Genomic DNA, 26,520 nt, shown 5'->3' with positions numbered 1-26,520 from the left:
ATTTTGCTAAATATTTCTGCTAAAAATGGTTGATTATTGTTATGTTTTGGGCTGTACTAATTGGTCAGACCAGAAGAAAAAAATAAAAACAAATCAAGGAGAAGAGTGCAAGAAACTGTCTGAGAAACTGCTCAGTTGTTGGCCAAACTGAACCAGGATTTCCAGGGCAAAAATCTTGACAACATTCTTGTTTGTTCTTATCATATCATACTTTCCACAGACAATAAAGTCTTTATTGGCTCATCTTACACAATCTATCAGTATTCTCAGCAAAATTCAATTTATTATCAATAATAGTGCCTAAGTACTTGTAACTTTCGACCACTTCAATCAAATGATTATCGACAATTGTACCTGGGACTACTGCCTGGTTCCTCCTCAGGTCGATGCACATGTTCTTGGTTTTTTTCTACATTCAGAAGTAGACCAGCCTCTCGACACCAGTTTGCAAAGTATTCAACTACAGGCCCATGGTCCCTCTCCTCACAACCAACAAACTTACAATGACGGTGTCGTCAGCAAACTTAAGAATGTAGAATATAGCTTTTTGAGGCATGTTTTGCCTGTCAGTTATTTATGGTGGTCAGTACTCTGAATTCAAGTGGTTTATATGAGTTTGGAGGGTGCGAAATATTCACTACTTATCAGCAACGACCTACACGCCCTAAAAAGAAGAGGAAAGCAGAGGTAAACAATGGCGAGAGTGAACGTCAGTAAACCTTTTCATTGTAAAATTGAAAGTGCATAAAAGATGACAGGAAACGACCAAAATTAATGTTTTTCAACAGCTCTGGTAATGCCATAGTGGCAATGTAGTGGAAAGAGAGGCGTGTCTAATTCAGTGAAAGACTAGTGCATTCAATTAAACAAGAAAACATGCTGATGCAAATAATTCTATTAATATTCATTAGCATACAAATTAATTATTTAGTATTCATTAGCATGATCGCTGATCCAAATAGAGTGTTTTCACGACACGTCATCAGTCATCTATATTGCTGGCACTGAACATAAACAATGCCACTGAACTAAATGGAACACGCAAATTTTGCTAAATATTTCTGCTAAAAATGGTTGATTATTGTTATGTTTTGGGCTGTACTAATTGGTCAGACCAGAAAAAAAAATAAAAAAAAAATCAAGGAGAAGAGTGCAAGAAACTGCTCAGTTGTTGGCCAAACTGAACCAGGATTTCCAGGGCAAAAATCTTGACAACATTCTTGTTTGTTCTTATCATATCATACTTTCCACAGACAATAAAGTCTTTGTTGGCTCATCTTACACAATCTATCAGTATTCTCAGCAAAATTCAATTTATTATCAATAATAGTGCCAAAGTACTTGTAACTTTCGACCTACTACTTTCGTACCTGGGACTACTGCCTGGTTCCTCCTCAGGTCGATGCACATGTTCTTGGTTTTTTTCTACATTCAGAAGTAGACCAGGCTCTCGACACCAGTTTGCAAAGTATTCAACTACAGGCCCATGGTCCCTCTCCTCACGACCAACAAACTTACAATGACGGTGTCGTCAGCAAACTTGAGAATGTAGAATATAGCTTTTTGAGGCGTGTTTTGCCTGTCAGTTATTTATGGTGGTCAGTACTCTGAATTCAAGTGAAAACATGCTGATGCTAATAATTCTATTAATATTCATTAGCATACGAATTCATTATTTAATATTCATTAGCATGGTTGCTGATCCAAATAGAGTGTATTCACAACACATCATTAATCAGCTGTATTGCCAGCACTGAACGTAAACAATGCCACTGAACGGAACGGAACACGCAAATTTTGCTGATTATTTCTGCTAAAAATGGTCGATTATTGTTATGTTTTGGGCTGTACTAATTGCAATCAGTGCTGTTGTTTACATCCATCTCCATTATGGCTGCGCATCTGGGTAACTGACCACACGGTGAAATAAATGCAAACCTTCTGTATCACAGAATGTTTTTTGTTCTATAAATCACTTATATTTGTTACAAAAGATGTATAATTTGTACTCTCAGAGCTCAGGAGAAATCTAGTAATTTATCCCTGTGGATTATTTCTAGTTGTTAAACTATAATGATGTTGCAACAAACACTGCTGCTCGCTCTCCAAAATAACAAAACATTTTGAGAAAATCTGTTAGAATATCTCTAAAACATTCAAACACCTGGCGGTAAACAGGAGCGTTTCAGAACAAGCGTAAAACGCCACGCGGGGATTTCTTGGAACAGTTCGAATCTTTTTTTGAACGGCTTAATTTGAAACGAAGCGTCCGAACGAATCGATTCTTTAAAATGACTCGGACTTCCCCATGCAGCAGCGGTTCTGGGTTTCTGCACAACGCTCATTTGCAGGAAGACAGACTGTGAACGCAGGGAGGAGCCACCGCGAAGAACAATCGCGCTCTGTGCGTCGCACCGTTACATTCGCTTTGATGAACTCGTGCTCAGAGGAGGCCGCCTCGATCACCTGTTGGATATCGGATACCCCCCCAAACAGAGCCGGATACCAGATGCGCTGTCGTCAACAGTTATGAACCCTCAGAGGAAAACGTGATTCCTTTACCTTCACATAGAAATGAAGAACAGGCGTGAAAAAAAGTTATTTTCGTGTTGGATCTAAAGAGACGAGTCTCTTTTGATCTAAAACAACACATTGAAGTATCAGGTTGAAACTTCAAGACTTTCTTCGGTCCTTTGAGAACTTATAAAAACAATTTTAACTTGTTGAAACATTTCGAAAGGGTTCTGTTTGCGGTCTCCAAGACTCTATAGGTAAAAACGTTAATAAATGCAGTGTACATTTACATAGTAATATTTCTTGGTCATAGTTTGTACAATTTTATTTTATTGTAATTTTTAAATTGTATTTTTGCTGTGTCCAAATTGACCCCCAAATCAGAAGCATTGTTACACTGAAAATAAATAAATAACAAACTAGATTGATTTACTTTAAAACAATTTTCATTTAAACACTCAGTGCTCAACTAACTCCAATAATATTTATTTTATTTACAACTTAGAAAATGATGTAAATGTTTTACAGTGCATATTAAATAACAGTAACATTTCTTAATAAACTTAGCAGGGGAAATAAAAACATTAAAACCTCAATAATTTAAATAAATGTTTTATTAGGTCAGAGAAACCTATTTAATAAGAGAAAATGATTAGGAAATTATTATTATTTATTATTATACACTTTAGGCATAAGGGGTCTTCGGGAACCCAAACATAAATACACTAAAACAGACTCAACAGAGCACGAGGTAAATTAACCGATTCTGGCTTTGATGTTTTCCAGTTTGAAGATTTATTTTAACCTTTTTCTGTGCATGATAATAAAACCATATAATGATATTTGTTCAAGAGCATTTTCACTGTGCATTGCTCAAAAGATCTGTCTCAAATGCCTTAATGGGTCCCTAAACCAATTGAATGCAAAATATATGAACCAATTTCTTGCAGCTGTTTTATGCATTAGTCTGCAGCACAGCTTTTCAAAGCATTCAGCGGTTACATCCCAAGACTTGGGTGAGAAAGTAAGTTACAGTTTCTGAGAAGCCTGAAGGGAATGCAAATTTGAGTGATTCGAGCAGCCCACACAGTTCACCTGTGTGCGTAGAAACACACACAGAGAGTCATACTTGCACATAAGTGCATACGTTTTCTCTCAAGCTCACACACACACACACACACTCACGCATACACACTAAAACTTGGCAAGCGTAGAAGCCGTCTAGCGTACAAGCCAGATCAGAGAGCTTCATCACTTCGGCAGACCAAATACATTTGTTATAACTCCTTCACCAGTTCATCCGTGCCGTGTCTCCACTCTTTTTTTTTCTCACTCTCTCTCTTTTTCTCTCTATCCCTCTCTTCCTGGATTTCAGCTACAGGCCACGGTGAGTGTTTAATAAGATTATTCTGGCTTTTTTTGGCTCTGTCTGCCAAGAACCGTCTGTTCTTATCTTATCCTGAGGCAAATTCACAACCTTTCAAAGTCGATCAAAATGTCAGACATGTAACGTGCAAATGCGAAGATATATTAGCAAACGAATGTTCAGCAGAGGTCAAATACCGTACAGACACATAACCATTACGCTAAATTAATATTGTAGATATCAGCCTAATTTGTAACATCTTGCTGGCACATATGTATGCATGTTAAGCAACACATTTGAGGATTGTCTGAACAGATGTGGCGTGTCGTAAAGCATGTTCTTAACACGGAAAGTCAAGTGTGCAATTTTCAAACCTTATCTTGAAGTTGTGTAGTCTACATTTATTATTTTTAAAAATAATTTTAAGCACTGCTAACATTTGTATATTGTTTCACAGATAGAATTATTATCAGAAATGACTGTTTGATTGATTGCATGCATCCAGTTTGCAGCCATGTGCAAATATATTATGCATTTGGTCAGTTTATACTTTTTCATTTTTACATTTTATTTCGCAAATGCATTTAAAATGTACATAACATTCAGTCGGACGGTTAATATGTGTCTCTGCAAACATAAAATAGCATCACTTGCACCACAGCATAGCACAAAATTCATCTGTGGCTTCAGAGACAAAGATAAAGTATTTATTGAACTGCAGAACAGGTGCAGAAGATCTGCAAAGTTTCAGCTGCTGTTAATTGGTTTGTTGTAATTTTGAAGTGCAGAGCACCATTTTCATTCTAAATGAACAGGATTCTAAAATATTGTATATGTATATTGTGTTTTTGACAATGAAGCATTTGAATAATTTTGCTCAACTTATGTCATAGCACAAAACAGTTGACACAATTCAGCTTGTCTGAAATTAATGTTTACCAGAATTATTTTTGTATTTTTTGTGGAACACTGCATCACAAGGTTTCACTGCTCTGAGTTTGATGGCAAGAATCCAGACTGTTTCACTGCCCAAATGCCCTTGATATTTCAATGGTCCTGTGAAACCAACTAAATATGGGCACGAAATCATGCAAAGTTGGACAAAAAGAGGAGTAATAAAAAAAAATCAAAGTTAGCAGTCTTGAAAAGGCCAGGGGTCAAATAGCCTTTTACGTATAGGAAAAAGAAGGTTTTCGTTTCCATTGTAGGCTACTTTGCCTGTTTGAGGCAAAAGTTTCCATTCAAGGCAGCTGAGTTTTGGTCTATGGACATAAACACTGAATATTTCAGGCGTCATTAAGTATCATAGTTCAGATTCTTGCGTTCAGAACATGGAATATCTGTAAAAATGCTGAAACCATTATTGGGGCATTTTAGTGAACTCAATCAAATGAGCTGTACTGATTCAGGTTTCTTAGCTAGAAATTCGTCTCTAAATTCTCCATGTACTTCTAAACAACCTAAAAATCGAGCATGTGCCTTAACACCTTGATGTTATTTATGTCTTGAATAGTTTTCAAAGGCGCTCAATTTCAAAGCTCCTTTTATAGATTAAATAGACAGTGAACACCCATCTCAGATGGTTGCTTACTTCTGAATGCATGAGGCATTTTATTCGCAATGATAAAATTACCCCCATTGCGGAAGTTTCGATGAGGCTCGGCCGCAGTATCATCACCCATCTTTCACACCGGAAAATAAAGTTTACACAAACAAATCATTAAATTCCATTACACTTTCTACTGAGCATTGATAAAGCTTGAAGATACATATTTGACCACTGAAATTACAAATTTAAGCTAGTAGGCTTAAATACTGCGTTCTGAAAATTACTGAAAATATATGCAAAATAATAAATAGCTGCATTTATGTGATCAGAAATAAAGAAAAAACGTTAATTTTGTGAAATATCATTGCAATTTAAAATGAGCGTTTTCTATAATATACTTCAAAATATAATTTATTCCTGCAAAGCTGAATTTTCAGCATCATTACTGCAGTTTTCAATATCACATGAGCCTTCAAAAATCATTCTAATACACTGATTTATAATCAGTGTTGGAAACAGTTATGCTGCTTAAAATTTTTTGGGACCTGTGATACTTTTTTTAGGATTCTTTGATAAATAAAAAGAACAGTATTTATTCAAAATAGAAATTTTGTATTGGATTTTACAATATACTCTACTATTCAAAAGTCTAGGGTCAGTCAATTTTTTCTTTCTTTCTTTTTTTTTTAAAGAAATTAATACTTTTATTCAGTAAGGATGTGTTAAATGGATAAAAACTCATAGTGAAGACTTATATTGTTAGACAGAATTTATGTTTTGAATAAATGCTGTTCTTTTTAATGTTTTATTCATCAAAGAATCCTGGAAAAAGTATCACAGATTCCCTAAAAATATTAAGCAGCACAACTGTTTCCAACATTGACAATAAATCAGCATATTAGAATGATTTCTGAAGGATCATGTGACACTGAAGACTGGAGTAATGATGCTAAAAATTCAGATTTCATCACAAGGATAAATTCTATTTTAAAGTATTTTAAAAAAGAGAACCAATGTTTTAAAAACGCAATAATATTTCACAATATTACTCTTTTTTCTGTATTTTTAAACACATAAATGCAGCCTTGATAAGCTGAAAAGTCTTCTTTACTAAATCCTTCTGATCCCAAACTTTTCAACGGCAGTGTATGTATTTGTGTGTGTGTGTGTGTGTGTGTGTATATATATATATATATATATATATATATATATATATGAAGAGTTCAGATGCAAAACCAGCTAAAAGCCATCTCGGTCAAAAATGAGATAATGATACTGAGTGAATGCTCCTGACACATATTATACGTCCATCAAATACTTTTCATTAAATTTCAGCCTCAGCCCAATCAGAAGTACCAGTACTTACATAGAAACCTATACAAAGTAGCCAGAAAGAAAATGCTAATTTTAAAGAAATAAGTCAGATGGATTTACAGGCTTTTGCATCTGAACTAGAATTAGTGTTAAAATGTAAGTTATATACTTTTTACATATGTTAAATTATTTAATTATGTACTTTTTAAATGTACACATACTTAATGTTTAATAATGTATGTACAATATTTAAATAATATCCATCTATCCATTCCATTCCAAACTGCTTATCCTGTAGGGCCAAAGGGCCTAGTGTGTGTGTGTGTGTGTGTGTGTGTAACTGATGCTTTTATTGTATTTTTAAGCATAAATTACTTACATTTTAATATCTAATTTTATGTAAATTGCATACATTTTAATATATATATAATTATACACAACCATTCAAAAGTTTAGGATCAGTAAGATTTTAATGTTTTTTTAAAAGAAGGGCGTTTTCACTACTGATTGGCTTAACAGCGAAGGAGGTTTCTCGCCGATAAATACAAACATTTTGGAGGCAAAAGACTAAATATAATATAAATATAAATTAAATCTGTACATACAAACAAAAACGAATGAGAAGCAGAGCCTACTTTTTCATTGAGTATGTTTATCTATGGCTGAGAGAGGAGAACGATCACATGAGCTCTACCGTCTTCTTTCCTATTGGCTGTCGCTCCTGAAAGTCGCTCTTCATTTGCATAAAGTTGACTGATTCAGCGAGCGACGGCGACCGGATGGGGCGTGTCCAGCGACGCGACAAAGTTCAAAATCCCTCAACTTTATGCAAATGAAGAGCGACTTTCGGGAGCGACAGCCAATAGGAAAGAAGACGGTAGAGCTCATGTGATCGTTCTCCTCTCTCAGCCATAGATAAACATACTCAATGAAAAAAATAGGCTCTGCTTCTCATTCGTTTTTGTTTGTATGTACTGATTTAATTTATATTTATATTATGTTTAGTCTTTTGCCTCCAAAATGTTGGAATTTAGCGGCAAGAAACCTGATTCGCTGTCAAGGCAACCAGAAGTGAGAACGCCCACTAGCAACCTCGTCGCCAGCCACTTCGAACGCAGCTTCAACTTTGTCGCGTCGCTGGACACGCCCCATCCGGTCGCCAACGGTCGCTGTAGTTCGATGTTGCTTTTGTCACCGGAAATCGCCAACCCTCCATTGAAATGAATGGGATATTGTCGCTTTGTCGCTGCCTGTTGCTTGTAGTGTGAACGGTGCTTAAGTGAGACTTCTTTAAAAAAAATATTATTTTTTATTAATATATTAAATGTGTGTGTGTTAAAATTTAAGTCATTCATATAGCTAAAATCTAGTAACTTATAACTTATGAAATCATTTATTTTTTCATATTTTATAAATCTTTCATGTTGTGCTATAATCAGGAGTAACAAACAATAATAGTAAAAAATTGCAACATCACACCTACATTAAGTTCCAAATGTAAAATGGAAAGGATGAAATTGCCTCATGAGTCTCATGTTTCCCCTCATACAGTGCACTGTCCCCCAGTGTCTTTGCTGTGGCCTGTGGTGGTTTAAGACAAGGTTTGGGTGTGTGTTTGTCTATGTGTGTCTGTGGGTCTTTCTCTGTGTCTTTAACTGTTGTCATCCCTGTATGTGGGCAGCTCTGTGTCCAGGAAGCTGTGGTTTAAATCAAAGAGGCCTATCTAAGGTCTTCCACTTGTTGTCACTCCTCAGGGCATGTACCATTGTGTCTAGAAGACACCGCCAGATCATTTGCATGAAACGATGGAATCTTTAGTGTTAGGCGTTGAAAAAACAGTAGGGATTTTTTTGTTGTTTTGTTTTTTGTGCAGTTTTCACTTTCTGGTGAAAACATGGTGCCTATATGTTTCATTATTGACCTCCTACTCTCCTACACAGCATTTAGTGACTGGAAAATGTTGATCACTGCATGAGGAAGTCCGTTATAGATGCGTGTTTCATAATGCCTCTGTTACATCTTTATGCCTTTTTGGTATCTACAAGTACAGCATTTTTAATGCCTGCTTTATTTTCTTTCAGTCCCAGACATGCGTCTTAGTAAAGCATGTGTCTGTTGACAAGCTTAGGAACATTCTTGAAGCATCAGCACCTGCGCAGGGTGGAGGGTTGTCATTTAAGAGCTGGCGGGGGCGGTGAAGGATATGTCTGAGTTTCCTGTTGTGGTGATTTGATCCGAATGCGAGACTTTGCCGGTTGCAAAGCACTAAAGCATAAACCACACCAACCTTAACACGTTGTCATAGAGTTATATAGAGTTATTAACTCTATATACCTCTATATACCAATTTCTTAAACACATTGGGGCATCAAAAGCTAAAAAAGTCTGTGTTGGGGATATACAAAGAGGGAAACTGAGAAAAAGAGGGAGAGATGCTGTCAGACGGGAAACATCCTCCCACATCCCACATCAGCAAAAACACATGCTCACAACAGTTTGCCCCATTTTGCTGAAGTTATCAGTCACTTCAATCTCTCTCGCTCTGTGTTTTTCTCTCTTTCTTTCTTAAACATCATTTTTGACAGTTTCTGATCTAGAGAGACTCTTCGACCCCTCGTCGTCTCCATCATGTCCGATCCTGCCGCGGACCTCCCGTTCTTCTATGGCAGCATCAGTCGCTCGGAGGCCGAGGAGCACCTGAAGCTGGCCGGCATGGGAGACGGCATCTTCCTCCTGCGCCAGTGCCTCCGCAGCTTGGGCGGCTATGTCCTGTCCCTGGTTTGGAACCTGGACTTCTACCATTACTCCATTGAAAAGCAGCTGAACGGCACATACTGCATCGCAGGTGGGAAGCCTCACTGCGGACCTGCTGAGCTCTGTGAGTACTACAGCAAAGACCCAGACGGGCTCGTGTGCACCTTGAAAAAACCCTGCCTGCGTACGTCTGACACACCAATCAAGACGGGCGTCTTTGACAGCCTGAGGGACAATATGCTCAGGGAATATGTGCGTCAAACTTGGAACCTGGAGGTAAGGGGTTGATAACAGGTTTGATTCTGATTGGTTGAAAGCAAGGTTTTGGCTGTGTGGCTATGAAATAATTCTAGTTTTGATGACCATGTTATGGTTTCAAATGATTTTTTCCAGCCTAGTAACCACAGTTTTGTGTGTGTCAAGCAAAATACATAATCGGGGATGTGAGAAAGTAGTTCAACACAGCACAAAAACATTTTGTAGTTATGTAAACCTGAAATATGGCCTGATTTACACAAATTCTATAGCGATATACGTGCACTGAAGGGATAGTTCACCCAAAAATGAAAATTCTGTCATCATTTACTCACCCTCATGTCATTCCAAACCTGTTTCCAAACTTACTTTCTTCTGCGGAACAGAAAAGATACATAAAATAGTTTTGGTTACCATTGACTTCCATTGTATGGACAAAAAAAATCTGAAAATCTTATTTTATGTTTCACAGAAGAAATGAACAACATAAGGGGTGAATGAATAATGACAGAATTTTCTTTTTTTAAGGCGGGATATCTGTTTAATCACAGTTTAGAGGAAAATGTTAAATTCTTTTAATTAAATGCATCGCATTGTAGCCAAAATTACATCTGCACAAATGTTCAGTTAGTCAGTTATTCTTTAGAAATCATGCTTTACATTTTTTTGTTAACTTAAAGTGACATTAGCACTGAAACTAGGGGAGAACGATTTGATCAAAAAATCATGATATGAGTGATTTTATTCACGGTTACAATATATATCACTTTTGATCACTTTATGATGTTAGCGATTTTTCTTTTATGCCAAAAATCATTAGCTTATTAAGTAAAGATAGCTCATTTTGTAAATTTCCTACTGTAAATATATCAAAACTTAATTTTTGATTACTAATATGCATTGTGAAGAGCTTTAAAGGTAATTTTCTCAATATTTAGTTTTTTTTGCACTCCTTGCACAATTCCAGATTTTCAAATAGTTGTATCTCAACCAAGTTTTGAAAGCTTATTCATTCAGCTTTCAGATGATGTATAAATCTCAATTTAAAAAAACTGACCCTTACGACTGGTTTTGTGGTCCAGGGTCAGATATATATTTTTCTTAATATTAAAGTTACAGAAGTGATTTAGTCAAGAGCAGTAAGAGATTTTTTCTCTTTTGTTGTTTGATTAACATGAATGACTGCTCTTACTTTAAGAGCTACCCGTATCCGATATAATTCTTTCTCAGCTGTTGGCTTTCACTTAAAACCTATGTGTATTTCATATACCTGTGTGTATTTCACCGTTCAAGGCCTATAGAGTGGCAAAAATAACTCAGTTCAATACTCCCACGCTCTATAAGCACCGTCTCTCAGACAGCATGCGCATATAGCAAAATGAGTTTCAACGGCTTAAAATCACAATGCTTAAACCGCAGTGCTTAAACACGCATGCAACCGATACGTTTTCACGTACACGTGGCACAGCAATGTCACATGAGCATGTAACCGCAATAGAAACGACAGTCTTTACCGGTTGACAGATTTCTACCGGTTAATTGTGTCTATCAGAAAAATAACCTACCTCTAGTTGAAACATTAGAAAAAGTTGTCTTGCGTACAAATACAAATAACACTTTAGAGGTACCATTATGGCCAATTCCTCTTATTTAAATGTGTTTTACACCATATTTTATGCACTTTGAAAAATTCATTTTTATTGTCGAACTCCAACAGTGAGAACATTTGTGACCCTGGACCACAAAATCAGTCAAAATCTGAAATTGAGATTTATATATCATTCAAATGCTGAATAGGCTTTCCATTAATGTATGGTTTGTTCGGAAAAAACAATATTTGGCTGAGATACATCTATTTGAACATCTGGAATCTGAGGGTGCACAAAAATCTAAATATTGAGAAATCGCCTATAAAGTTGTCCAAATTAAGTTCTTAGCAATGCATATTACTAATCGAAAATTAAGTTTTGATATATGTATGGTAGGAAATTTACAAAATAGATTAATGGAACATGATCTTTAATTAATATCCTAATGATTTTTGGCATAATAAAAAAATCAATAATTTTGACCCACACAATGTATTGTGGCTATTGCTACAAACATACCCGTGCTACCTAAGGTTTTGTGGTCCAGGGTCAGATTTTTGACCATTTTGACCATAAGAGATCATAAAAATATACTATTATGTTACCTTTTTTTAGGGAGAAGCCATGGAACAAGCCGTCATTAGCCAGGCCCCACAGCTAGAGAAACTGATTGCCACCACAGCGCATGAGAAAATGCCCTGGTTCCATGGCAAGATCCCTCGCCAGGAGGGTGAGAGACGACTGTACTCGGGATCTCAGCCGGATGGAAAGTTCCTGTGAGTGAAGAGCATGAGCGGTCATCAGTCTAAAGTTTTCCTGCAGAGTTACGGTGGAAATATCATGATGGCGAATAGGCTGCTTTCAGAGGCAAATTTAATGAACCATATTGTTTGCAGCAGAGCTAGATTACTAGATTTGCTAGAAAGTAATTGCTTTTACAAAATGAGATTTAACATTTATGTATTTTAATTCATTACATGAAAAGAGTATGCCTATGACCTTCGTTCATTGGGGTTTTGGGTGATGTAATGAGTAAAATCAATGCAAAGTGAGTGATTACAAAAATTATGTTGGCTATAGATGTTGCATTCGCTCATCTACATTCCTTCGAGAAGCTTCGTCTGCAACATGCGCTTATTATATTCAGAAATACACAAGATGAAATATGCATGTTACTTCTATAACATCATTTAGCCCGCTCAGAAAGCACATCGGTAAGCAAATATCTGATCCGTAATCTTGATTTGTTTTGTTTTCCAGAGTCCGAGAGAGAGACGAATTTGGCACGTACGCGCTGTCAGTGACATACGGAAAAACAGTATATCATTATCAGATCTTACACGACAAATCAGGGAAATACGCAATGCCAGAGGGAACTAAATTTGACACTGTGTGGCAGGTATGCTTTACCCATCAAAGAGTCTGTCATTTCATACTTTATGAAGAGGTAAAAAAAGACTGAAGGGTAAAAATACCCCTTGCACAATGCCGCTAGAATGTGATTGCTTTTACAAAATGAGATTACCATTCATTTTAATTTATTATATTTAGTATGACGAGAAAAGGCTATGCCTATGACCTTCATCTTCAGAACATAAATTAACATATTTCTGATGAAATCCGAAAGCTGACCCTGCATAGACAGCAATGTAAACACATTCAAGGCCCAAAAAGGTAGTAAGGATATCAATAAAATAGTCCATGTGACATCAGTGGTTCATCCGTAATTATATGAAGCTACGAGAATATCTTTGTGCGCAAAGAAAATAAAAATAGCGACTTTATTCAACAATTTCTTCTCTCACGCGCCAATCTCGGCCCCCGAGTTCACAAGAGTACCACGACGCTGCGTTGTGGTACTCCTGCAATGAATGTAGATATATAAAGACTTGTGTGTGTTGTTGTGTGATTTTATTTTAGTAGTTATCATTGATGTTTTTTGCAATAATTATATTCCTCTGGAGGGCAGCTGGTGGAATATTTAAAGATGAAGCCTGATGGTCTTGTGACTGTCCTGAGAGAACCGTGTGTCAACCAAACCAACGCAGCATCAGGTATTAACCTAAATGTTAAAACATTTTATGTAAATATATCTTACCCAAAAGTACCTTTCTGTATATGAAGAGTTCAGATGCAAAACCAGCTAAAAGCCATCTCGGTCAAAAATGAGAATGATACTGAGTGAATGCTCCTGACACATAGTGTACGTCCATCAAATACTTTTACTTCATACTCACTAAATTTCAGCATCAGCCCAATCAGAAGGACCAGTACTGGATTGAAACCTATACAAAGTAGCCAGAAACAAATGCTTACTTTAAAGAAATACGTCAAATGGATTAAGAGGTTTTTGCATCTGACCTCTTCATATACACATGAACAATGATTCTTGGAGCTTGGTATGATTGAAAATGGCTGAGATCATATTTCAGAGCTTATTTTTTCTTTTCTTCACTTTTAGCTCTTGCGGCTAATCCGGTAAGTCTGGCTGACAGAACACATCTATTTTTTGAAGACATTTAACAATATTGTGCGTGTGGTTAATCGTTAGGGGACCCGTTTGTGTGTTTCAGAGGAGGCGAATAGGAGGTAATGGATACACACCACCCCCTATGGGTAAGTTTATATCAGTACAACATTTGAAAGTTGAAACCATCTAAAATCAACAAATATGCCTAGAAATTTATGTCTGCTTGAAATATGTTTAAAACAAAAACAGTCCAAATCTCAGAGCCTCTGTGCTGTCTTAGTGATAAATGCACAAAGTTTTGGCTATTACTGCTAAACTCTCTCCACATAGTTTAGCACAAAGAACAACAAGGGTAAATGGCTTAAAACCACCTTATAATATTTACTATAAAGCTGTGGAGATTGTAATTCCGAAGAAGAGAATTTGCATTAACCACGTTTGTGCTGGAAATTCTATGGGTTTTCAGAATGCTGGTTTTCAGTTTATGAGTAAAATAAGGTCTGTGGTTAAAGCTTGAATTTTAACCACTGTGTGTTAAACTAGAAATTCCAGTGTTTAAACTAGTTTAACCAAAAGTTATCACTTTCATAACTTCATGTATGTAACATCTGCTGTGATCTTCCCCAGTGCCCAAGCCTTTGGGAGCTGAATCTCCACGTCCATCTTTGCCTATGGACCATGATGCATTCACCAGTCCTTATGATGATCCAAACGAATGCAAGAAGAAGACCCTGTTCATCAAGAGAGACAAGCTCATGATCGACGAGGTGGAGCTTGGCTCGGGCAACTTCGGATGTGTCAAGAAAGGCGTATTCAAAATGGAAAGGTGCAAAGAGTGGAAGAATTTCGTCCTAATATTTTACTAACCATTTTACTTCCTAAGCTCACATTTCCTTCCCTTGTGTAGCAAGCAAATCGATGTGGCAATTAAAGTGCTGAAGAATGAGAATGAAAAATCAGTAAAGGATGAAATGATGCGAGAGGCCCAGATTATGCATCAGCTGAGTGATCCGTTCATCGTACGCATGATTGGACTCTGTGAGGCTGAAGCGCTCATGTTGGTAATGGAAATGGCCCCCGCTGGCCCACTCAACAAGTTTCTCTCTGGAAAGAAGTGAGTAAATTTTTACATTTGTATTATTAATGTTATAATCAAAGAATATATGAATATTTTTCTACATATAGTCTATATTATATATTAAAACATATATGTTATAGTCTAAGATATATACAGTATAAAATATATTGTAAGTGACATTTTAACTGTGATTTAATAGTGATTTCGGTAAAGGGATAGTTCACCCAAAAATGAATATTCTGTAATTAATTACAAACCCGTAAAACCTTCATCCTCGGAACACAAATTTAAATATTTTTGAAAAAATACAAGAGCTTCCTGACCCTGCATAGACAGCAATGCAACTGACATGTTCAAGGCCCAGAAAGGTAGTAAGGACATTGTTAAAATAGTCCACGTGACATCAATGGTTCAACCGTAATGTTATGTAGCTATGAGAATACTTTCTGTGCGCAAAGAAAACAATAATAACAACTTTATGCAACAATTCCTTCTCTTCCGTATTAGAGTTCGACGTGTGTTCCCGAGAGTAAAGAGAACAATTATTAAAGTTGTTATTTTGGGGGGGTTTTGAGGGAAAAAATATTCTAGTACCTTCATAAAATTACAGAACTACTGATGTTCTTATGTTCCGAAGATGAAAGGTCTTACAGGTTTGGAACGACATGAGGGTGAGTAATTAATGACAGAATTTTCATTTTTGGGTGAACTATCCCTTTAAATAGAGTCATTGTTTAAAACCTTGTTTTGACTAAATCTGATTCCCAAGTTGATCACTATAACTTCAGTTTACACTAACTCTTTTTGCACTTTTCAGGGACCAGATCACTACAGAAAACATTGTGACGTTAATGCATCAAGTCTCAATGGGGATGAAGTATTTAGAAGGAAGGAACTTTGTGCACAGAGACCTGGCAGCCCGTAATGTACTATTAGTCAACCAGCAGTATGCCAAGATCAGTGACTTCGGCCTCTCCAAGGCACTGGGTGCAGATAACAACTATTACAAGGTGGGCTGCTCTGGAGAAACACACCGCCTTTTGACTCTGAATGCAATTCAGTTCTAATTATAATTATTATCAGTTAGTCCATTGTGTGTCTACAGTATACACCTTATTTTTCTCTTAAGAGTGGGTGTAGCCATTTGTAAATTGAACGTGTCTAGCTTCCGGTCTCATCCGCTTCCAGCTGTTTTTAGCTGTCCAAAACATTGCACTGGTTGATATTGCACTGTTAAATATACTTACAGTGGGATTAGTTCCTTGTTTCTATTTTAATGACTAGTTACATGATCATCAGTGGCCCAATATGGCAATATAATGCTTAACAAGCTGACTAAATAGTCAGATGCTACTCATTGATGGTGCAGGTTTGAGGTAAAAAGCGGATACTCAATCAGTGTGTGGTTTTGTATGTTTGTAGGCCCGTACAGGAGGTAAATGGCCTCTGAAGTGGTACGCTCCAGAGTGCATTCAGTTTCATAAGTTCTCCAGCAAAAGTGACGTTTGGAGCTTTGGCATTACTATGTGGGAGGCCTTCTCCTATGGAGGAAAGCCTTATAAGGTAAATATTTACACTGTCACATTACTTAAAACCAACTTCAATGTGTTCATGTGACTTTTCAACCATTTATTTTCAGAAAATGAAAGGCCCAGAGGTAATGAGCTTTATTGAAAGTGGTAGTCGCATGGATTGCCCTGCGGGATGTCCTGAAACCATGTATGAACTGATGAAGGAGTGCTGGACGTACAAGTAAATATAGTCTAATGCCATTACGTTTCTTACATTAATATTATTATATTCATAATACTTGTCTGTTTGCTGATTGACCTCTGTCTTCTTCAGGCATGAAGACCGGCCAGGATTTGTCAAAGTGGAGGAGAAGATGAGAACTTTCTATTACTCCATTTCCAAAAAGATTCCAGATTACATGAAAACAGAGAACGGAAAGCCTCCTAAATGATCACAAGGGCAAATCTATAATGTATTTTGAATTTAGCCTTGCATTGTGTTTTAGGGTTAAAGGAAATGTCTGCAAACTTAATGGATGATGTGCTGGCAGAAAAATGGTCAGAACCTTTTCCGTTTTTGTACAGATTTTTTTTTTCCCCCCCAGTTGGTTCCTTTGAAGTGTGTTTTGAACAAGGACAGAATGTGAATAACAGTTTTAAAATACCTGCTTCAAACTATTGAGCAATGCAAGTCAGCTTTTTTTAAATGATTGGCCTGCTATTATCAGTGCTCATAATACTATTTGTGTTCAGTGCCTACTTACTATTTATATGCTATGAAATGTTTTTCTTGCTGCAAGTGTTTCTGTTATTGACATCAGATGGAAGTATCTTCTTTCAAGATAAAAAGAAATGCTTATTCAAACTTTACGGTCTTGTTTTTTTGATAGATAATTTGATTGTAAGTTTCCTGCAATTTGTAATATTCCTTTTAACAAAACATTTTCCTAAACATTTGTATGATAATTCATTTTGTGACACTTCTGGAGTTTTTTTTTTTTTTTTTTTTTTTTTTTTAAACTTGCAATAAACTGCACATGCAATAAAAAAATGAAAATTCTGTCATTAATTACTCACCCTCATGTCGTTCCAAACCTGTAAGACCTTTGTTCATCTTCAGAACGCAAATTAAGATATTTTTAATGAAATCCAAGAGCTTTCTGACCCTGCATAGACAGCAATGCAACTGACACATTCAAGGCCTAGAAATGTAGTAAGGACATTGTTAAAATAGTCCATGTGACATCAATGGTTCAACCTTAATTTTATAAAGCTACAACATAATCTGATTCTAAGTTTCCTGCAATTTTCGATATTCTTTTTAACAATATATGTTCTTAAACATTTCTATTATAATTAATTTTGTGATTTTTTTTTTTTTTTTTTTTTTTTTTTTTTTTTAAACTTGCAATAAACTGCACATGCAATAAAACAATGTTAAACAGATCCACTGGAACTGATTGTTATATGAATATTTTTTCCACTTTAACATAAAAAGAGTTACATAATTACATATTTTTAATAATTATACAAATACATAGAGGAGACCACAGCTAAACCACACTAAAACACATTCAAGAGGAAACTATGTACATTTTAAGGTTCATTTTCATCAATGTCAGACTGGGGCAAGTTGTCACAGTTGTTTTAAATGTCAAATTTGAAAATGAGTAAAAGTTCTGCCAGCTAACCCCACTTCCTCTTCTCCCCCACACTTTTGCGTTTACAAATAGTTTACTTTAATATGATTTTAAAAGGCTGCTTTTAAACTGTTTTTTGCAGTAAATATCTCCGACGCATTAAATGTTTTGATGTTAGTGTGTAACCATAGTGCATCCAATACACTTCCTTCATGTTCAGTGGCAGACTGGAGAGGCTCCACTGATGTTTCAATAGAGGAAGTGTACTTTGCTCAGCAGGGAGGGGCTTGTGGTTTCCTTAGAAAGTGTGGACTTAATAATTGTTACAGTGCGAAGGCCACGTTCCTTTTTAACTCTATAACAATCGCAAATACAATGTAATTACAATAACCGAAAACGCTCTATCAATAACGAACAAAACAGAGGGCGGTGTAAAAAGGCGGTTTACATCAAAGCGGAACAAGAAAGGCGCTCGCTCGGTAAGTTTCCTTCAACTTCACTGTACGCTACGAAAACATTTGCTTAACAACATCGCTGTTTTGTACGTTCTGGGTATTCAATGCGCGATTTTACAATCATATTTTTGTTATTGCACTTCTATGTTTCAATGAAAGTTAAATTCGTGTGATTATCTGTCCTGGTCACGCCATTAAAAACGACATCGTCATACGGAATTACCGTGTAGACAGACGAGCGTCTGGAGCAACATGTTGTTTCGCTTTTGATGTATGCTACTGGCATCCATTCATTTACAAACATGTACATATTTACATGTTTACAATGTTTAATACACTTACATTTGAAGTTAATTTAATGTATGTACATTAATATGTTTAACTTAAAAAAATATTCAAATGTTTTAAATTTTAAATGCATAGTCCTACTTTCAAAATAGGTAGATGTGTGCTAGGTTATTAATAAACACTGTAAATATTATCGAAGTTGATGGAATCCCCCTGCCCTGGCTAGTAAATGCCACTCATGGTGTCCAACAGGAAATTACTCAGTAATTCCCCTAATATTCTAAATGTAATACCTCTGTATACAACCTGTTTAGTAACTGACATTTATTTAACATACAGATACGATATATTGTTTGTTTAGGCTCACTAAAAAATACTCACAATGCTGTTTCTCGCTACATGCGTTAATCTACCACAGCAGATTGGAATTAATCCTTGAGTTTGAGAAAAATGTGAAGTTATTTCAATGTCACAGCCAGAAGAAAATCAGAAAATATTAAAAACACTCTTTTTCAATGTGTTTCCATCAGGTTTTCCTGTCTGTCAACATAGAAATATTAGAAAAAGTCTTGGACAAGTCCTGCCAATTAATAGAAACCTCTTCAGTTAATGTAGTCTTGCTAAAAATATTTGCGAGAAAATGTGTGGCGTCTTATAAAATCAAATCCTCTTTCAAAAGGTCTAGCAACCCTGGAGGAGACAAAGTTTGACCTGGTTTTACTTTCCCTCCCTTTTTCTCATTCAGCATCCGTCCTTCCTCCACACAATATTGTCCTTGTTTATCCGTCCTTTAATTTCTCATTTCAGGCACCCCTATCAAAAGGCTCATTTTAGACACAATCCCATCCCCCAGCAACCATGTCCATGGCTCTCAAACAAGTCTTCAACAAGGACAGGACATTCCGGCCCAAGCGCAAGTTTGAGCCTGGAACGCAGCGGTTTGAGCTGCACAAGAAAGCGCAGGCGTCCCTTAACGCCGGCCTGGACCTGAAGCAGGCGGTGCAGCTGCCGCACGGCGAAGACCTCAACGACTGGGTGGCCGTTCACGTGGTGGACTTCTTTAACCGCATCAACCTCATCTACGGCACCATCAGCGACTCCTGCACAGATCAGACCTGCCCGGTTATGTCCGGCGGGCCCAAGTACGAGTACCGTTGGCAGGACGAACAAAAGTACAAGAAGCCCACTGCTCTCCCGGCACCAAAATACATGAGCCTGCTAATGGACTGGATTGAGGTCCAGATCAACAATGAGCATATCTTCCCCACTAATGTTGGTAAGGACCAAATGATCCAAACAAGACTAAAACGTCCTTGATTTGTTGACTTGCATTTAGTCATTAATCAAGTTTAAAGCCGAAATTCTTTAAATACAGGATTATTGACAAGTCTACTGTAATTTACAGTTTACTTCACGGTAGATTTGATCGCAAATATCGTAGGAATAAGGCTTGAGTTAGTTTGTTTACACTCATTCACTTATTGGTTCATTAAATAACCATTAAAGGAGAAGTTCACTTCCAGAACAAAAAATTACAGATGATTTACTCACCCCCTTGTCATCCAAGATGTTCATATCTTTCCTTTTTCAGTCATAAGAAATTATGTTTCTTGAGGAAAACATTTCAGGAATGATCTCCATATAGTGGACTTCTATGGTGCCTGCGAGTTTGAACATCCCAGCCAAGGATCTAGCGAAATGATCGGTTATTTCCTTAAAAAAAATTAGATTTTGTATACTTTTTAACCTCAAATGCTTATCTTGTATAGCTCTGCGATGCACATACGTACTCTGTGTAATCCGGGTCAATACAGTTAGGGTAGGTCAAAAAACTCCTATTTAATTTTCTAAAAAACAGCGTAAAGGTAAAACAGCGAAGTAGGACGATTTTGAAGCTGGAGGAGAAAATGAGATGGGAATTTTTCGACCTACCCTAACTTTAACTCATATTACACATAGTAGGCATGTGCATCGCAGAGTTAGACAAGACGAGCATTTAAGGTTATAAATATAAAGAATATAAATTGTATTTTTTTTTTAGAAAATAACAGATCGTTTCACTAGATAAGACCTTCTTCAGCTGGGATCGTTTGGAGCCCTTTGTAGCTGGATTTAAACTGCAAGTTTAAACTCGCGGGCACCATAGAAGTCCACTATATGAAGAAAATTCCTAAAATATTTTCTTCAAGAAACATAATTTCTTTCAGACTCAAAAAAGACATGAACATCTTGGATGACAAGGGGGTGAGTAAATTATCTCTGAATTTTTATTCTGGAAGTCAACTTCTCCTTTAACATCCATGGAACCTTTTCATCGCACAAGATCATTCTCCACCAAAAGGTTCTTTAAGGTTCTTTGATCACCAAAGTCACACTTGAAATAAATGAATTACATTGCTCACATAGCAAAATATCAAAACAATTTTTTTTTCTCTTTTTAGAGTCATTTGCATTCTTTATCCAATTGATTTGAATGGCTTTTTAGTCGACATACAGTATGAAATCAGTCTTTTATTAGTATGTCAGTTGACCATTTGCAAAGAGTTTGATTGGCCGGCAATCTGACCAATCATAACGTCAAATCCGCCATTCTGTCCGACTAACAAATCAGACAGGAGAGTACCAACTTTGGTGGACTTAAATTTGAAAAATGCTAAAATACTAATGGGTGCATGAATAATAAAATACTAATTAATATAATTTAAAATAAAATACAGTATGTTCATTCATTTTTATTTCATGCGTTAAGCAAATATAAAAAGACGATCGGTTCACACATGGTGCTTAAACTGAGGCAATACAGCGATCTGTCATGACACATTAAAGAGACACAAAACAGTATGTTTTGTTTGGATTTCTTAAAAAAAAAAAGGACAAAATTTTAAAGCTGAGACCTTGTTTTATACCAGAAGTAACCTGCTCTGTCTGGTCTGTTGGTGCGTCATGTTTTTTTTACTGCGTAAGAACATGGTGAGTAGTGTGAGAGCAGCATTATTTGTCGGACATAGCAACAGTATCTAAGAAGGGCAGGTTTTTGCAAAGGCTCAGTTGTTTTATCTCTTAAAAACTAACAAAGAGGCTTGAAAAGTGTGCTTATGCTTACAATTCTTAAAATTAATGTCACTCTATTGGATTCTTGCAATGCAGTGACATTCAAGCATTCAAAAGTCATCAGAAATGTGGTTTAGATGTCCAATACTGTACCTTTTGACACTGCTGTATGTTTTCTTTTTAGACCTCCAAACCTAAATCCCTGTAGGTCACAGAATAAGCTATGTGGACATTTAAAGACGCTTCTAGTATTGCACAGACGTCTCAAAATGCCCATCATATAGATCACCTTAAAAAGAAACTTGCTGACCATTTGCAGCAACATTTAAATGATGATTACACTACAACTCCAGCTATAGATAGTCAAATAAGCAGAACACACTTGAGGTCACTGAGTTTAGCGTTGGACTTCCCAGGCTTTGTCTCACCCTCAACCTGCTGTCTGACATGTGTGCCATCGTTCAAATCGGGTCATACAATTTACAGTGGGATATAAATAGAACAACCCTGCAAATGGAACAGATTCTTAGAATGCAGCGAGACTCTGCCCGTGTATAAGGACATGGTTGTCTACATACAGGTCAGATCGCTGGACTCTATTAATAAACGGCGCTGGGGAAATATGATTCTGCGATTTATAATCCATCGTATAGCACATGTCCCAGATGAGAAACGTGTGATGTGAGGACGTGCGGATGAGAGAGTTTCCTCCCATACAGAAATATGAGGCACTTGTTTCCTCTGATGATGTCATGCTATCTCGGATCGGCCTTTAATCTACAAATAACTTGTTTGATGTCGCTTTGTATGTTAGGACCTGATAAGGATGTGAAGTCACAATAAGAAATCACTAACCCTCATAAATCTATTTGCACTTCGGTTACATCTGGAGATCTAGAGTACCTAGGGGTCGTAAGACTTCGTGAAATATTGTGAAATATTATTACAATTTAAAATAAATGTTCCATTATAATGTATTTTTAATTTTCATATATCCCAGTGATGATAAAGCTGGATTTCCAGCAGCCATTACTACAATTTTCAGTGACGTCACATGATCCAGAATTTTTTTTTTTAACTTTTTAATGTTAGTCTGTGTAACTTTGTCTGTAAAAACGCTTACAAATTTTGATCAACAATGATTTTGTGTTTTAGCTTTCACTCTTTTACCTCTTTGAAGTTATTCATTTTTACGTGTTGTTTTTTTTTTTTTTTTTAGGTACGCCATTCCCTAAGACCTTCATGCAGGTAGCTAAGAAGATCTTGTCTCGTTTGTTCCGAGTCTTTGTCCATGTCTACATCCACCACTTTGACCGCGTGAGCCAGATGGGAGCAGAGGCCCATGTGAACACCTGTTACAAACATTTCTATTACTTTGTTACTGAATTCAGCCTCATAGACCACAAAGAGCTGGAACCTCTGGTAAGCATATTACATTAGCAATTATATGTGCAGTAGAATGCTATAGAAAGCATTTTATTATTTCATAACTCACTATTAATTATGTACCTGCGTCATTTTATGTGTGCGCTTTTGAAAATATGTCATCATTTTCCATAACCTGATGAGAGCAGAAAGTGAGAAACAAAGAGCCACTGATACAGAAACCAGTGCTAATGCGTCATGTCATTATTAGTTGCTAACAAGCCCATTTTATAATGGCTTTGCTAATTGGTAGGGTCACACTAGGGCAGGATGAGTCAGTGGGTTTGATATTCCAGCCTCTATCATTTTCTCACAGGCGGTTAATGAGCGTCTGAGCTCCTAATACAGAAAAACCCTTCATCTGTAGACGCAGCAATTATTCTCTTAGTAGTCACAGTTGAATTGCTGCCGTGGGATCAGGTGTCGCCCTGCAGGTCCTGTTACTGACATCAGGAGCTTGTGGATGTTTGCATAGTGCGTTTCCAAAGTTTTTGCATCTGTGAAGTATATATAAACACAGGGAAGATGATCTTCATGTATTTAAAATGTAAAAACAATATGTTAAATTCTATAAATGAATAAGGAACTAAATTATTATATAAGAGTTAAACATTATATATTATATTTAAATTATTATATATTATATTTTAATTATTATATATTATATTTAAAACAAGCTTTTGAAATGTAGATACACTACCAGTCAAAAGTTTTTGAACAGTAAGATTTTTAATGTTTTTTAAAAAATCTCTTCTGCTCACCAAGTCTGCATTTATTTGATCCAAAGTACAGCAAAACAGCTACATTTTGAAATATTTTTACTGTTTAAAATAACTTTTTTTAATGTAATTTATTCCTATTTCAAAGCTGATTTTTTTATCATCATTACTCCAGTCACATGATCCTTCAGAAATCATTGTAATATTCTAATTTGCTCCTAACAAAACATTTATTATTATGTTGAAAACAGCTGTGTAGAATTTTTTCCAGGTTTCTTTGATAAATAGAAAGTTTAGAAGAACAGCATTTATCTGAAATAGAAATCTTTTGTAATATTATAAATATTGTTTGATCAATTTAAAGCATCCCTGCTAAATAAAAGTATTCATTTCTATAATTTGATATATATATATTTCTTTATAGAATATATATATATACTGACTCCAAGCTTTTGAATGGTATAGTGTATAATGTTACAAAAGCTTTTTATTTTCAATAAATGTACTCAACTGTTTTACATATTGATAGTAGTGATAATAAGAATGTTTCTTGAACAGCAAATCAGCATATTATAATGATTTCTGAAGGATCGTGTGACACTTAAGACTGGAGTAATGATGCTGAAATTTTAGATTTGATCACAGCAATAAATTACATTTTAAAATATATTCAAATAGAAAGCAGGTCTTTTAAATAGTAAAAACATTTCACTGCTTTTGCTGTTTTGGATCAAATAATTGAACAAATAAATAAACATTTAAACTTTTGACTGAAAGTGTATGTGATGATGGTTGAAGTTTGTGGTTTTATGGTGGTTTATGTCATGCTGATGCAGTGTTTTTTTTCTCTCAACAGAAAGAGATGACAACACGGATGTGCCACTGAAAAAGAGAGCGGACCTTTACATTCCAGACAGATCAGAACCATGCAAATTTACAATTTAAAAACAGATGAGACAGAAACCAAACCTTTAAAGACTTTATTTTTATACGCTTTTAAAGTACTGTAATATTCTATTTAGGCAGAGACATGTACATCTCTCTGTATTCTCATGTGTAGACATATGGAGAGTATTTTTTATTAGAAATCAGTATTATCGATTGTTTTTGTTTCCCAAATTTGTTCTGAATCATTCCTTTTGTTGTAATCTTTAACATACAGATTCTATTTGACTATTTATGTATGTGGTTGAGATATTAAACCCACTTCCTGTTGTCTGTATGTCATCAGTTCTGTTCTTGGTTACTGGTCATTACTAATTCTAGCTAAAAACTTGATGAAGCAGTAGGACTTAACATCTGACTACTAGGTTAAGATATTCAATAAATCATCCCTGCCATTTTATTTCATAACCTGCTATGTCATATGGATTGTTTTGCTTTTGTTTTAAGCTTATCTGTGTCTTAAATGAAAGACAATCCTGTTTTTCCTGCTTACTGTGTTTTCTGGTTTTGTCTCGGTCTTATTTTCTCATAATCTTCACAATTAAATAAGAATGCAGTTAAAGGCCTGTCAAAAATAACTGTGCCCTTTCAGCCTGATGATTCATGAACGTGAAGCACATTTGCCTTTGTCCACTAGATGGCGATCTATGATCACAACACAGACTTGGATGATGAAATGTTGCATTACCTTGAGTTCTGACCAAGAATTTTATTAATTAGGTCCACAGTTTGGTTATGCAACTAGTTTTCATTTTTAGACAAGGCTCTTTTCATCTACGACTAATCAGCTAATTTGCAGTGCGTTGGCAGTGATCTTTGCTCTGTTGTATACTATGCTGAATAAGTGCTGAGTTGCAAGTTTTGAGGAAAAAATTATTCAGCTCCAGTTTGTCCGGATGACGAAGTCGTTAACTGTTAATCGCGCTCCACCCTTGACTTCTACATCACCTCTTTTATGTCGCAATCTTCCGTCTGCCCGCAATTCCAGATTTTTCCGGTAGTCTCCGCATTATAATGAGAGGGCGTGTCTTAGAGTCATGCAACACTGACGTTCAACGCTGCAACAATAAGGTCATGCTAGTTTATGTGCTTATTAAAGTCCTTTTTTTTAAAGCCAAGTTAAGATCTTACCGATTAAAGCGAATCCAGAAAGCTTTGTTGGGAAAAATGTTTACTAAGCACATTCTTATATGTACTTTTAGTGTTTCACAGTGTTACTCAAAATGTAGGTAAGGTGCCAAATGCTCCACAAAAAAAGTTAAGCTGTAAGATCTTTACTGTATGCTGCAAAAGTAGCTTGCAACATATAAGATATTTAATTTTTATGGATTATAAAATAGTGTAATTTCATATAGGCCTTATATGCAGTTGAAGTCAAAAGTTTAGACACACCTTGCAGAGTCTACAAAATATTAATTATTTTACCAAAATAAGAGGGAGCGTATAAAAAGAAAGTTCATTTTATTTAGTACTCACCTGAATAAGATATTTCACATAAAAGATGCTTACATATGGTCCACAAGAGAAAATAGAAGTTAAATTTATAAAAATGACCCTGTTCCTGAATGATGCATTAAAAATTATGTGAAACTTTGTG

The 26,520-nt window shown here is 36.0% G+C and overlaps 2 protein-coding genes across 3 annotated transcripts; both read left to right on the top strand.

Moving 5' to 3' along the window:
- The first annotated feature begins 3,566 nt into the window (after positions 1-3,566).
- LOC127170088 (tyrosine-protein kinase ZAP-70) lies at positions 3,567-17,383 on the top strand. 2 transcript variants are annotated; one of them, XM_051117858.1, is made up of 13 exons: positions 3,567-3,901; positions 9,329-9,773; positions 11,957-12,117; positions 12,602-12,740; positions 13,311-13,395; positions 13,803-13,819; positions 13,915-13,957; positions 14,439-14,637; positions 14,719-14,925; positions 15,707-15,899; positions 16,312-16,452; positions 16,529-16,641; positions 16,735-17,383. In XM_051117858.1, exons 2-13 carry the CDS (start codon positions 9,372-9,374, stop codon positions 16,850-16,852), a joined length of 1,818 nt encoding a protein of 605 aa, XP_050973815.1. In that variant the 5' UTR covers positions 3,567-3,901; positions 9,329-9,371; the 3' UTR covers positions 16,853-17,383. The 2 variants fall into 2 exon arrangements, with proteins under 2 accessions (XP_050973815.1, XP_050973816.1); XM_051117859.1 differs by lacking the exon at positions 3,567-3,901 and having other exon boundaries at positions 7,896-9,773.
- A 915-nt stretch (positions 17,384-18,298) lies between these two features.
- mob3a (MOB kinase activator 3A) lies at positions 18,299-25,406 on the top strand. Its single transcript, XM_051118084.1, has 4 exons — positions 18,299-18,519; positions 19,591-20,059; positions 23,054-23,256; positions 24,835-25,406. The coding sequence occupies exons 2-4, from the start codon at positions 19,642-19,644 to the stop codon at positions 24,862-24,864; spliced, it is 651 nt and encodes a 216-aa protein (XP_050974041.1). The 5' UTR covers positions 18,299-18,519; positions 19,591-19,641; the 3' UTR covers positions 24,865-25,406.
- Positions 25,407-26,520: the final 1,114 nt, after the last annotated feature.

The sequence above is a fragment of the Labeo rohita genome, chromosome 8 (genome assembly GCF_022985175.1).
Source record: "Labeo rohita strain BAU-BD-2019 chromosome 8, IGBB_LRoh.1.0, whole genome shotgun sequence".
Classification (NCBI taxonomy): domain Eukaryota; kingdom Metazoa; phylum Chordata; class Actinopteri; order Cypriniformes; family Cyprinidae; genus Labeo; species Labeo rohita.
Note: the sequence above shows the minus strand (reverse complement) of the source record. Positions and strands in the feature narration are given on the sequence as shown.

Coding starts and splice junctions, on each gene's coding strand:
- mob3a (XM_051118084.1), top strand. CDS start 19,642: ATGTCCATGGCTCTCAAACAAGTCTTCAACAAGGACAGGACATTCCGG. Junction 20,060..23,053: donor TATCTTCCCCACTAATGTTG/GTAAGGACCAAA, acceptor TTTTTTTTTTAG/GTACGCCATTCCCTAAGACC. Junction 23,257..24,834: donor ACAAAGAGCTGGAACCTCTG/GTAAGCATATTA, acceptor TTCTCTCAACAG/AAAGAGATGACAACACGGAT.
- LOC127170088 (XM_051117858.1), top strand. CDS start 9,372: ATGTCCGATCCTGCCGCGGACCTCCCGTTCTTCTATGGCAGCATCAGT. Junction 9,774..11,956: donor GTCAAACTTGGAACCTGGAG/GTAAGGGGTTGA, acceptor ACCTTTTTTTAG/GGAGAAGCCATGGAACAAGC. Junction 12,118..12,601: donor CAGCCGGATGGAAAGTTCCT/GTGAGTGAAGAG, acceptor TTTGTTTTCCAG/AGTCCGAGAGAGAGACGAAT.